This window comes from Haemaphysalis longicornis, unplaced genomic scaffold (assembly GCF_048455015.1).
Source record: "Haemaphysalis longicornis isolate Haplotype H1 unplaced genomic scaffold, Haemaphysalis longicornis Haplotype H1 scaffold_9, whole genome shotgun sequence".
Taxonomy (NCBI): domain Eukaryota; kingdom Metazoa; phylum Arthropoda; class Arachnida; order Ixodida; family Ixodidae; genus Haemaphysalis; species Haemaphysalis longicornis.
The window spans coordinates 123,076,727-123,090,360 of record NW_027526460.1 but is presented as its reverse complement, the minus strand read 5'-3'; the positions used below and the strand labels follow the sequence as shown (position 1 = coordinate 123,090,360).

Sequence of the window (13,634 nt, the reverse complement as noted above, 5' to 3'; positions counted from 1 at the left end):
AAGGGTATCCAGGACTAGGTAAAAGGAGAATCGTGTGCAGGGTAATGAGAGAACCAGACTCAGCAAAGTCCCTATCCGACCATCGCTCAGTGAGGTAGGCATCCAACTTTCAGATGCCGTTGGATTTAAGCTTAAAACAAATTTGAATGAAAAAGCAGCTGAGGTTAGTCGAAGGAGGAGAAAAAGTACGCGAGAAATAAGCAGAAAAGAAGCCAGGAGTCCATCTGAGGAAACTATGTGTGTCTATCCCTCAATTACCATGAAGTGTAAACTGCCTAATGCTTTTTGAAGGCGAGGGGACTGTAAAGCGGCGTTACGTGTAAAGTCACTGTGACAGATGGAGGAAGAAAAATAGGAGAGGGGCTGGTGGCTACCGGTACATTGAGGAAAGTGTGGAGGGAAATGTGTTTTTTTTTCACGCTCAACGGTGGTCAGTGGCAAACGCGTCCCCGCAATCAGACCGAATGCCGCCCACCCAGGCCCTAGGTCTCTGCGTGGCCCAGCCGCCAGGCAATGTTCGGCAGCAGGAGACGAAGCGGACGACAGTGAAGCGAACGAAGGGGGAGAACGTCTTGGGTACTCCCAAAATACGAGCACGAACCGGCGGCCTCCAAAAATGACACTCCGGCTTCAGTAGAGGTGACTTCAGGGCACTATGAACCTGTTTTTTCAGCATCATCATCATATTCACGGGAAACTGAATTGAACTGACGAAGTTCCAATTGCTTGAACCATCGAAGGAGCGATATGCAGGAAAAGGGTGTGAAGGGGCGGAGAGGAAAAATGAAAAATTGGTTAGGCTGCATGGGTGTCACAATACTATTGTCTGTCGACAACATTTGCCGAGAGGCAACAAGATAAGCGGAAATCTTTGAGATTACAGTTTTTAATCGTCGTAAAGGCAAAAAGTTTGGTCGGTATGCTGTTGGTCTGCCTGTACCTCGATTGAGTGCGAACATGTCAAAGTTGAAGTGAATTAGCAAAGGTGTATTGCGTATATCATGAGTGGCCCGAGACAAGCCGAGAATAGCGTGAGAGGTGGGAGGGGAGAGAGGAGAGACAGCTATGGGGCGGGGACTGCGGAAGAATATCGTCCGTCGAAGACTTCTGTAGCAAGACAAGCGCAACCCGGGAGTCTGTTTTAAAAGACGATAATCTTTCTTGGCTTACTTAAACGCGAAAATTTCATTTTGTACTATGTCTAGCCGTCTCTGTCTTTCGATTTACCCGCCCAGCCGAAAGCGGAACTTTTTGAAGAAGTCGTTTAATACGCAAAACATTTACACTATACTAAATGCGGTTGCAATGTCCCCACTGCTCAGAATTTTTGAGCGAAATGAAACATTGGGCATGTTTGAGGCAAAAAATCAATACACAACTGACATTTGCAGTGTTCTCTTACTTACAAATACAAGGATGCTTGACTTTCCTGATAGCAAATAAAAATACGCCTCGGATAAAGTATTTTGTCCGAAAAATAGAAGAAGCGCTCCCTGCAACCCCTCCAGGCCGCATTGCAACGAGCCAAGAGTTAGGAAACGTTCCCGTGTGAGCGCAGGTGTTGTGGAACGCGGCAAAATATAATTTACTTGAGCGTACCTCCACTTCGTGTATTGTTGCTGGAGCTAGACTGTAGGCGAAGAGTGTGAGAGGCGGGCGTGAGAGAGAAGAGAGGGATGTACATGGCAGAGGCAGCAGAAGACTATCTTCCTTCTGCGGTGTTTTCAGCGACATGAGCAGATACTGTGCCAATGTTTTGTTTTTGCCACCGTTGCTTGTGGGCGGTGAAAGAAAATGTAGTGCCAATTCCGTCATTCGTCGCTACATTTTTTTATTATCTGTAATTTAGGAGATTTTAATTCTTGCGTCGAGAATGCGCTTTCTTCAAAAATTGGGGAGTTTTTGTCGATGCCTGTTGTTTAACGGTTTCTTACGGTGGGTACCCAGCAATGAATCCTTGTAGCATAATGATGATGATGCAAACTTTAGTGTTGTATTTCTTTAAGTTCAGTTTCCATGAAATTGCTGAAATCTTTGATGCTTACCAAGTGTGCGTGTCACCAGCTTCAAGTGAGAATCAATGTTGGGGAAGAGCTGAGACAAAGCATCCACGTACAGCACAGCCGCCTGAGAGTTGATTATTGAAGAAGTTGTGCTAGTGGCAGGAAACAGTACATATTAAGTCATTAAGTCACACATAAATAACAAGCAAGAAAATACCCTTATTAAGTAAATATATTTATAGCTGTGTGCACACTATGACACCCCTAATGCCCCACAAAAGAACGTCTTTAAAGCAAGAACATCTTTAAGCCGGTCTAAAAACACGAAATTGATACGTAGTGTTAGCCTTGTAGGCATGATCAGTCTTTTCTGCACGGCGTACGAGATAATATTATCGAGACTTTGCTAGAAATGCTTCAGTAAAGAAGAAAGACTCATTTAATAGTTTCCTTTTTCTGTCACATAAAAATTTGACCTTTTTTCCTTTTACCTGGTAGCAGCACAAACTACAGCAGCCAAGAAAATTCCGGTGAATCCTTTGAACTGCCCAAGGTAGTGTTTCACATAGAACGGAAGAATCTGTCACAAAATAAAACCAATAGCTGTAACGTGGAGGTACAAGGGTTATATTACATTTCAAATCAGATAATAGCACTTATTTTCCATTTTACAAAGGAGGGGCAGCTGCAAAAAAGCCCCCGGTTGAGTCATCTTGAGGAGGCGACTGCTCCAGTTTGTGGCAGCGGCAACAGTACTCGTGTACACAATAGAAGCAAGGTGGCGTACCTTGGAAAGTAAGAAGCAAATATAAAAACACTCGCGAAACATCATGTGACATAAATGGAATTTATCAACCTAACAGTAAACGCATAATAAAACACAGCTCAATCAGAAACTCTAGCATCTTGTGAAAGTCATCAGTGCTTAGCAAGTTCTATATTGACAGAAGAGCCGGCACAGATACACACTCTTACAGACAACAAAATTTTCGTTTCTTTAAAAGTTTATGAAGAAATTAAGATAATCATTATGGCCTCGAAGGTCCGTAATAGCATGCGAAAGCATAATACAAAAGAGCAAAAAAACATCATATGGACTGTTGAAGTAACAATGCAAATTCGCATGTTTGTATGGGTTTGTCACCAACGTCTAACTTCAGCAACCGTCTCGATTTTCACTGCGAATCTCATTTGCCTTACAGCATTCCGCTAAACCTTATGTGTTGTTGGTTTTTCCCTACTTCAGTGCATTCTTTGATTCTACAACCTTGCTAGCCACGTAGAAACTGCATCATATGGAGTAAAAAACTCCTTTTCAATTGAGCTGTTCCCCATTGGAACCCTTCAACAAGATTTGCCAAGACTGCAGCCCGCTCTTTACGGCAGCATTGCTATCGCAACAACCGGGGGGTTAATAATTTCTCTGCGGAAAATCGTGTGAAAAAACACTGTAGCAAGGTGGCACGTTGGGCGAGTTGGTGTACTTGCATCTTGGGGAACAGCGCGAACTAACAATACACAGGATTCTGTGTATGTATAAGTAGTTACGTCTTTTTCAATAAATCCAGTTGTAAGTCAGCGCTTTTCCTGTTCACTTCTCTCTTATTTGTGTCCCTGTTAGTTCGTGCTGTTCCCAAAGATGACAGAACACTACCGTCACGCTCACATATCTTACCGCATGACGTCTGCGCTGCGTCCGTCCCCCTCCCCCCCCCCGTAAGAAAAAATACATTTGTAAATCCTAATTTTGTTTAAGAAACATTGGGCCTACTTGGAAGATGCATGCCATATACGGAAGGTACTATAAAGGGCCCCCACAATCTCGCAAGACATTATTCGCGTATTATGTGACCCTTCCTTGCGGGGCAGCCATTAGCACTATTCACATACTGGTGGCCGTGAGTTTAGGGCGGGCTCAATGATTTCCACCGCGAAGATCCTGCAAATTGCAGTCACTACACAGGCGCGAAGTGGAAGAGAACAGCTACGAAAACCAAGCAGATAGACGCAAACTGACAGTAACAGCATCCAACACCCGACGACGCATCCACGTTGCCCTCCGCGGAAATCTTTGCAATTTCCGCCTTCCGAATACCATGCACCGTACCCACAATCCCAGTTGCTCCCAGCTCACATTCCTCCCTTTCGCAAGGCTTTAAGCAACAACACCTAACACGTTCGTTATATGGACGCGGCTTGCCATCTTAAGAAGCCGGAATAAGCAAAAGCGGTGACTGCAACGCTTTTTATACCCCATTACCTTTATTTACACGCATAGCGCAGTGGCTGAGGAAGGGGCTATTGCCTTCTCCGCTGCCAGAGACACCAAGATTCTTTTTTTGGTTACAAACCCCAAGGAATCGTGTCATCATCTCTGCGCGTGCCGTATCATTCATCCCGTCCATCGTATTCTCACGACGACTCCCGGTCCTACTGATTTTCAAGTCGTCAAGACTCCGGCAAAAGTTAGAAGTGGGGGAACTAGTGTTCTGATGCTACAGTTCGCACAAACAGCTTCCCAGCGCGAATATCGGGGAAGGCGATCATGCTGCTCCCTGCATTTTCCCTAGAACCCCACTCGCTATCGCGTCTCATGGAATGCGCTCTCGCTACCAGACTACCGATCCACTAAGAAAAACGCACTGACCATTCACTTCTGCAAACCAACATCTACTCCCCAGAGAAAGCTTCTCCGTGCCATCACCTTGCTTTATATTCCCGTTCGTTCATACAATGTCGATTTAGAGTCACCTTCTGCCAGGTGCTTTGAGAATGCCTGCCACCTTTCACTATTATTCCCATTCCCTTCGCTACAGCAAGCAGTTATCCCATGCGCTGTCTAGCTAGGACCCAACCCACAAGCTTAAACTAGACAACATGACCAACCTGGCCAGCACAGCCAAAAGAACCATGAAGCAGGGAGCCCTCCCACGGCTCCCGGACATCCAACAGTGCGATACTGCTATATGCCCCGTCGTTTTCCCTATTTGTCTACTGTTTTTTTCACTATTTGCATATAGGAAGACTGCTATTGTTTTGGATCAGGAAAGCTTGCTCCGGGTCATAGTCCTGTGGAGTAAATGTTTAGAACACCTGCCAATGTTGGGGCTCCAGTAAAACATAAATAGGAAAGGTCCGGGTACTCGCCTGATCATAACGCCTAATAGCGCCAGCAAGCTGGGGGTCGCATCCTTGGAACCACACTATTAGAGTCAGGGTCATTGCCACGCTGAATATACAAATGATGAGAAGCATGCCCGCTCCCATAAACAAGGTCCTGTGCGTAAAAAAAGTGAACATAGGTTGGCCAGCGTCAGTGGTAACAATCTCAGTAGTTTGCTTCCCTTAAGTTTGCTGCAGCACCATTCTTCCATATGCTGGGGGTTCGGGGCCCCGTCGACGGTTTTAGTATGTAGAGTATTAGGTAAGCCAGTGAGAAATCAACTAGGTAGGAAGAGCAGTTAGTAAGAAATAATGGTGGGTATAGTCCACTTAGTATCCATTTCGATCCATAAGTCCCTCCAGGGGTGGTATTCTCGCAACTGTCCCTTTTGAAAACGTCCCTTTTGCGCCCCTTTCATCGTGACGTACTTCCGGTTGAGCAGTCGGCGCTGGCAGTATGTTTGCCGCACTTGCGTTACGTCACTTCCGATTGTTTGCTTTTAGCCAATCAGGACTCGCTAAAAGGGACACTTTTGAAAGGGACGCAAAAGGGACAAAACTCAAGCATACCGCCCCAGGTGTGTTTCGGCTGTGCAGGCCCCTCTTTTGCTTTTTTACTGCAGCACTGATCGCATAGATTCACTGGTTGCCTACTACCGATTGGCGAAATCTAACGGAGGTTTTCTGTGTCGCGAAATGTGTTTCTGCTTGTGAAAGTTTCAAGCGAGTTCAATTTACCTACCTTCGGGCTTTGGAGAGGGTTCTACAAGCCATGTACCTCTGAACAACGACCTGGTCTAAACCCAGTCGATACAGGCAAGCCATTGAAGATCCCAAAAGAGGGCCCCAGACATTTTCATCGTGAGTGATGTCGAACGCCGTGCTAGATCAGAAAAAAGCTACGCGATTAATAAAGAGTTATAGCAGAGCGGAGAACCGGTACCGGTACGGTACCCGGTAGGCGACCGGCTCCACTGCGCGTGCGCCGAGGCGAAAAAACAGCTTGTCCGCATGCGCAAGCGTACCGGGTACTCTACCGGTAACGGTTCCCCGCTCTGCTATAACTATCTAATCTGCGAAGGAATACAACATGACGTTTTCGGGTGGTGTAGGTAAAGCAGTGGCCCACAAAATACGACCAAAAAACGTGGAACAAGTGTAGCAAGGTGATCTATGATATTGCTGCGTGCTCCAGTGTCCTTTTTAACGGGGCACTACGTTACAACAATTACGACGGTGCCACTAAACAGGGCACGTAAAGACCTCACTTGGCGTTGTGCCGTCTTTTCCTGCCTTGTTTAGTAGGGCCGTTTTCACTAAACATGATCAGGCACCAATTTACCCATATCCCGCTTTTGCGGCACTAGGCTGTGCTATATGTAAAACTGCACCAAGTCTTTACTGTGGGAGAGACGTTGTCGGATATACTGAGACTCAATTCGATGTTAGTTTACGAAAGTCGATATGATAGTAGCTAAAGCAGATTGCTTTAAAACAATCAATAAAAGTTGGTCATTGTTCAGTGGTGGCATTGTTCAGTGGTGGAAGCTTGTTTCTCACATTGAAATGCAGACGAAGACTACGATTTTTTGTCGTAAGTAATATCAAAGATGGGAAATTCTGGATTTAATGGATATCTTCCCAAAAATACTATGCCTATATTCGCTGCTACCTGGGAAATCCTCGTTGCACTTCGGTTCACCGCAGCCTCGAGTAAATAACTCGATAATTTATCACAGTAGGCTACGAGTTTTGTTATGCTACAATAGCTAAGAAGTATCTGTAGGCAACTATCTTGCACAAGCGGCGGGATTTCGTTTCTACTCGACGGTTTTTCCAGTTTAGTAGGCAGCAGGGTGGCCTCCACCCAGCCTCATGTGAATGATCTGAACCTTTCTATAGATGTTGCATAGTTGTGTCCTGAATGAATGGCTATCCCTTACCCTATGAGAAAACCTTCCTAGTGACTACTAGTGCCGTAGGTGAAAACATACGCGCAGGGAAACCTATCCTTGTACAAGGATACGCCACAGATTAAAAATTGCTTTCTGTAGTTCTTTCATGCAGGCGCTTTAAGCTGTACAGGTTAGATAACGTTTTATTTGTACGAAAACGCAGTAATTGCTAAAACAACCAATTATTCTAACTTTCGGAGTCCGAGACATTTTGACAGACGTGTAATTGCTGTCACCGTGTAAACAATATTGCTGTTTGACATCGATAGAATATTTTGTCAGGTGTTAATCTATTTAACCAAAAGCGCTTTCGATGAAACCTTGCTCAACCATTCCGTACTAATGACACGATTGAAGAACTGATGTAGCGTAAAAAACACTAGCTCAATCAGCATGTCGCAAACTAAATCCGATATTTGGCTGATTCTATGACACGTGTTCGGCATTCCAGAAGTTTATTTGTCAAAAAAGAAAGGTTACAGTTCTTTTACTTTAGAGGCGATGGGCGCGACATCCAGTGATTTTCACGGCACCCTCGATGAGCAAATGCAATGCATCAATATGAAGCTAACAGCAAAAATGTTGCGCAGTGTAATACAGAAACCAATAATGGCATCAAAATTAGTAATCGGTAAGAGCTTGAAATTAATGCAACATAAATGCTGGTAAGGACAGGTTCACAGTGCTTTGCAATTCGGAACATGAAACATAGAAGCATGATAAACACAAGTTTAAAATATCTAACAATACGCGCAATTGCGGGAACAGTTGCTCTGGAAAATTCAAATATTCTTGTCAGTACATGGATGTGACAAGAACAGGTGCTGTGATGCAACACGTGGAAAGGCTATTTAGAGAGTGCTAAATGACCCAAAAGAAATGCTAGTTCTGCTGAACAAAATGATTTTTTGCTGTTTTAAATACAGATAAGGACATGCTGGAACTAAGGTGCAAAGTTTAAGGGTTCCACATAGAAATAGAAGTAAAGTGAGCAATCCGTTCTCCGTAAATGTTACACACTCTTGACAATAACAACTTCCAGCAAAGGGCGAACCTTGTGGTTATTGTAATACGGAAACACTGAATATCGATAAATTGAATTAAAAGTTTGTTGCTAATTGTTATTAAGAACACCACAGCATGGTTTGAATAAAAAGAACGATTGAGTGATATGTTGTGCGAATAATATAGTTGTTTTTACCTAGGTTATGATGCCATTATTAGGTGGCTGTAAATGAATAAAAATAAAGGCGCAGCAAACCGGGAGTAGAGAAGTGAATCGCCACCGCTGCGGCTGGTGCTTTCCTCCAGTTTCTTTGCTAGCCCAAAAAAGACTAATAAATGTAATTTCACAAAAATAAAGATGTAAAAAGTCGAACTACTCCCCGCTACTTTATATGGCGCCCTGGACGGCTTGGAACGCCAACGCCCCTGGAACGCCAACGCCAAAAGGCGTTGGCGTTGTAGACTGCCAGCGTTTCTTTCTGTATTTTCTAACGAGCCCCTCATTTCCAAACCCTATATATATATATATATATATATATATATATATATATATATATATATATATATATATATATAGTGAAAGAAGTCGACTGACACGTTTCCCGTTTTTTTGTGTCAGTCGACTTCTTTCACTATTTTTATACTGGCCCATCGAACCTCATGATCTCGATATATATATATATATATATATATATATATATATATATATATATATATATAGACAGAAATAAGGGTTGGCGGTCAAGAATAGAATGCCTCGGAAAGCAAAGGGGGAGATTGTGGTGGGTCATTAAAACAGAAAAAAAAATTTGAAAGACAGAAAGAAAGACTAGAAAAAATGACCACAAGGCGGGAATTTTTTCTCCACTTTCTTTCTGTATATGTGTCTGCATGTGTGTGTCCTTTGGTGTGTGCATATGTCCGTATACGTACAAGTGTATGTGTGCCTCTGAGTGTATGCCGCACCTTACTGCGAAGAATATGCACCACTTAAGCCGGTTTTTAAGGTTGTAGCCAGTTTGTTTCTCCAACATAGCTGTGCATTTCGGGATGGTATGCATTTTTTTGCCTCCCTAAATCTAAGAAAAGACGTCAACATTTTTTGGTGCACACAATTGTGTAGCATAATGAAAAATTACTGAAAATTTTGAGTAAACATTATTGTACCAAAAGCAAAGGACTTGGTGGTTTTGACCTAATTTCACCGCAAAATTAGGCTTCCAATAAGCAATTATTAGCGGCTGCTCTCCGCTTGGTGCACTTTGTGTTTGCACTAAGATTTCAAGGTAGCGAAGCTGTACGCACCCTTCACGACCATCATGAAGGTTTAAGTCCACCATTGCGGCCGATTTCCTTCTTCGCTGCCGCAACGACGTCTACTCCATAACTGTTGCTGTAGGTGTCAGTTTCTTTTCTATTTCGGAAGTGTTAATCATTGGACATCACCTTGGAGAGGTGCACGCTATAACTTGTCTTTCTCGCTTAGTGCAAGTGTTGCCCCGATGACGACCGAACGCTAGAGTCTTTCTCGTTCCGAGCAAGTGTTGCCACGATAACAGCCAATGCTGGAGTTATTTTGGCTAGTCTTGGCCAATCTTCCTAAGTGGGTATGCTTGGCTTGACAAATGTGCGCAGGGGACGTTGAGCGGCCGCCGCGAAGCCCACGCTCACGTGTGCACGCTGGGAATTTCTAGGTATTATTACCGCGGACACAAAAAATTACGATTTGCTAAACATTTTTAACGTGAAAAACCTTTTGTTTCGCTCACCGTTTAGCATTCCTGGGGAAGTCCAGGCCACCGTTCAAAGTATTTTACTGAATAACAATGACGTACTTGCCAAAGTATTGCCCAGCGTCCAATGTGGCAAAATGTTTGGGGGTGCTCGTGGAATGTTTCAAATCGAAGACAATTTTTGTAATTACGGCTCCAGGTCCGAGCAAAATCAAAAGCAGCTGCAGGCAGTCCGTCCAAACGACGCCCCTAAGTCCACCCTTGTTTACGTCAAAGAAAGACAAAAATTGTTTCCTGCTAAACGACACGTAGAGCCCGTTTTATATCAACGCAGCACAACTTTCCCAAATTACAAGACAGAACTATCAGCGTCGCTTGTTTATCGTTCTTCACAATATTATTGTTATCAATTATCCTTCGAATGGGCCTAGTGATACAAAAATTATTGGCGGTGGACTGTTTCTCTAACCTACAATACCGAGAAATCTTTATTCGCAGACTGCTTATTGTGTTAAGACTGCCGAGCGCCCACTTTCCAAAAATTGGCGGACAATAACTAGCACACCGTAGAACGAGCATGACGTACCTGTTTACACTGCGTTAACAGGCCTCCTCATGTATTTAGAGTGGTGAATTTCATGTAAAATTCAGGAGTTTAAATACTGAAGCTCACGCTTTCCAGGGAGGCATGATTATCTCTCTGTGTTAGGTATCGTGAGGTGGTCTCTTTAATTGCGACAACTTTCATTCCCTCAGTGAGCGGATCACCTGTGCTTATTTTCCTCACTTCCTATTCTCTATCTACAGAAAAAACTGAATATTTTTGGACTGTTTTAGCTTCCCTGGGAGACGGTTTTTACTGGGAGGATGTAAGAATCACATGGTGCCCTTTACTGTCTCAATGACTTACAAAGGCAGTGTAGAGGGTTCCACCAAATCCAATGAGGATATTGCACCACAGTAGAGGGACTTCGAAAACTGGAAAGAATATTTAGTCAGAAATATCTCGTAACAATACTGAGAATAAGGCATCATCGCTGGTGAAAATGAATGATTAAAATAGACGCACCACGTAATGTTAAAGTGCAACAACCTAAGAAATAGCTTTTGCTAATGCATTCAGTATAGTGTTGGGAACCTGTACATTGGATAATCGTAAAAGTAAACATCATTATAGCGTTTTACCATTTTACAATAGAACAAGTTAAAGTACAGAATAAGGCGATGACCACACTTTCGGTCCAATGTTGAAAAGAGCATGCAGGATGATTTTATGCCACAAAGCTGAAGGCAGCTCTAGCCGTTACCCAAAGAAAAGCTGGGGGGAGGGGGGAACAACCCACTTATTTCAGCGTCAAATTGCTTGGAGGTTGTTCTGTGGCACTAGGAGAATTACTGTTCTAAATTAAGAGAAGGCGAGTCGTTGGATCTACCACTACGTTTTTCTTTAGCGTATCCTGTAAGAAAACATTGTTAAAAAAATAACAAAACAACTTCCAGGCGTGTACGATCTTGCGAAAGACCTGGCTTGAGATGGTGGCTGTAACTGCGTTCTTCAGCAATGATCCGGGAACATTTTAGGTTGAACTGAGCACTTGTTGGTCTTATGCTTTTGGTTTACTTAGAGAAAAAAATGACCGCAATAAAAATAGCGCTGATAGGAAAAATAATGCTGTAATTAACAATAATTATTTGAACCACTCTCTTTAGTGTGCTAGCTTGTCGTCTACTTGATCGTGGCCGCTGGTTGGACGTGGCGTAAGCAGAGTAAAGTTGTTATTTATGCACATCACGCCAGAAATAAATGGTAGTGGGGGCACCCCTTGCGGACTCCGAACGCCTATTCACTACTCAGGAGAGTTTGTGACGATGGGGTATTCACACCCCATATCCTGTAGCGCGATCGTATTTATTGATAATGACAGAAAACCTTTCAAGCTCTTTAATCACGACCTGTTACTTCGACGTATCGTAATAGAATTTAGAATTGTCAACCGCAAATTCTTTAAAAGTGGTTATTTAGTTAAAATATGAAGTTACTGGTTCAAGTGAGAAAAAAATTCAGCGTACGTCAATGTGACCAGAAGTATAGTTGCTTTACAATTACTTACCTGTGGCGATCGCTAAACTTGCAGCAAGAATAGACAAGGCTCCTACACTTTGCTGAAAGGACAATGCAGGTGTAAATGGCAGAGTTAATTTTCGCGGAGGCGCTGCTTGACTGCAGGCAATGCGTTCGGGCGAAATCAAAGTGGCAGTCTTTTGGGCAGACATCACGCAGTTAACCACTACACTGTTCCCATTCCAGTGCAAAGCGATGGGCAGAGATTGCTGAACACGCTTACACAGCGTATCCTGCGCTAAATTAACAAGTGTTAAAAAAATTAAAAACAGTAGGCAAGGACCCTGCACAAAAATTAAAACCCCCGAATGGCTACCAAGGGCTGCCTGTGTGTTTTTGTTCATGGCAGCGGTCGTGCTTGCTGTTTTCTTACATTGAATTTCAGGAATTCCGCTTTAGTTATTATTAGACACCCAAAACGTAATTCGTCGAGCATGATAATCCTAATGGCTCGCCGGTTCTGAACGAAACGATGCTGTGTAACAAAATATTTGACATACCTCCGCCCTTTTCATGAACACATGATATGTATTCTTGAGCAATTGTTCCTGAAACGCGTTATTTTATTCTGTCAGCATTTTTTCTTTTGGCATTATAAATTATTCATTGGATGCATTAAACTTTTCGTGCTTTGACGGGCCTGGGTCCTCGTATAGTAGGACGTTGTCGGCTCCATTCACCCACCTAAAACAAGGTTAGCACCAGCCAAATGTCTCGGGGGGGCAGCATTGGCTAACGGTTCGGGCACATGCGTACTGGTTACCGTCCTACATGTAACAACTGAGGTTACGAAAACTTAATTGTTTTAGGTTTTCGCTGAAAGTGCTTTTCGATTGCCTTGGCTTTCTAGAAGGCTGTCACGATATTTTTAGATGCGAAGCATCTCATGCTCGGGGCTGTGTCCCTCCCGCCCTCGTTGTCGTCGTTGTCTGCCGTCCGCACTCTACTGCGCATGCGCGTCTCTTCAGCCCCGTCAGCGTTTGGGCTGACGTCAGCGCAGTCCACTATATAAAGAAATAGTTAGGTGGCGCCCGGTTTCGATCCCGCGACTTTCTGGCCGCAACAGGAGGTACGTGGCGCTCTTCCCACTGCGCTACAAACCGAGACGGGAGCATGTGCTACGAACGCACCTTATGTCCTTTACTCATTCAAACTACCTCAAGAAGCTACTGATACAACGAAGGCACGCGATGCTGAACGTCAACGGAAACGACGAACACAAAACTAATGGGAACTTCAGTCGACCCCATGGCTGCTTCGCATACTACTCAGGGTTCCCCTACGGATGCTATAATTTTTTGCTAGCTACCTGATTTTGTTACGCCGGGCCTTGTTTGACGCTTCGCTTGCAGGTTGACACACTTTATTCTACCAGGGCCTATAGAGGTTTTGTGAAGTGTTGAAGTTTGGAGGAACGGCACTTCAAGGCCAACTGCACTCAAATTTTCGACAACGTAAAAATAATGTCACCTAACAGTTCATATAAAAAGGGTGCGAAATGCAAAATACTGCGCTTCAAACATCAACGCGCGCGACGCAAACGGCTCGCGACATTCGCGTTTTCGGAACCGAAACTGAATAGAAAAGGCGGCCATAGCGGCGGCCGGACGTGACGTACGTGAGGGAACGGAAGCGACCGCGCCAGAGCCGGCGG

The 13,634-nt window shown here is 44.0% G+C and overlaps 1 protein-coding gene across 10 annotated transcripts in view; it reads right to left on the bottom strand.

Annotated features, from left to right (window-relative positions):
• The window catches only part of LOC144151813 (sodium-coupled monocarboxylate transporter 2-like), a 59,008-nt gene that overhangs the window by 29,261 nt on the left and 16,113 nt on the right, over window positions 1-13,634 (bottom strand). For all 10 annotated transcript variants that reach the window (XR_013318977.1, XR_013318978.1, XR_013318976.1 and 7 more), the window contains 7 exons: window positions 11,970-12,021; window positions 10,769-10,836; window positions 9,961-10,118; window positions 5,908-6,048; window positions 5,151-5,280; window positions 2,495-2,583; window positions 2,046-2,155 (listed from right to left, as the gene is read on the bottom strand). Coding sequence is in view for 7 of the 10 variants with exons in the window: in XM_077682951.1 (XP_077539077.1) it covers window positions 2,046-2,155; window positions 2,495-2,583; window positions 5,151-5,280; window positions 5,908-6,048; window positions 9,961-10,118; window positions 10,769-10,836; window positions 11,970-12,021 (748 nt within the window). In the remaining 3 variants the exon portion in view is untranslated. The remainder of the gene's footprint in view (window positions 1-2,045; window positions 2,156-2,494; window positions 2,584-5,150; window positions 5,281-5,907; window positions 6,049-9,960; window positions 10,119-10,768; window positions 10,837-11,969; window positions 12,022-13,634) is intronic.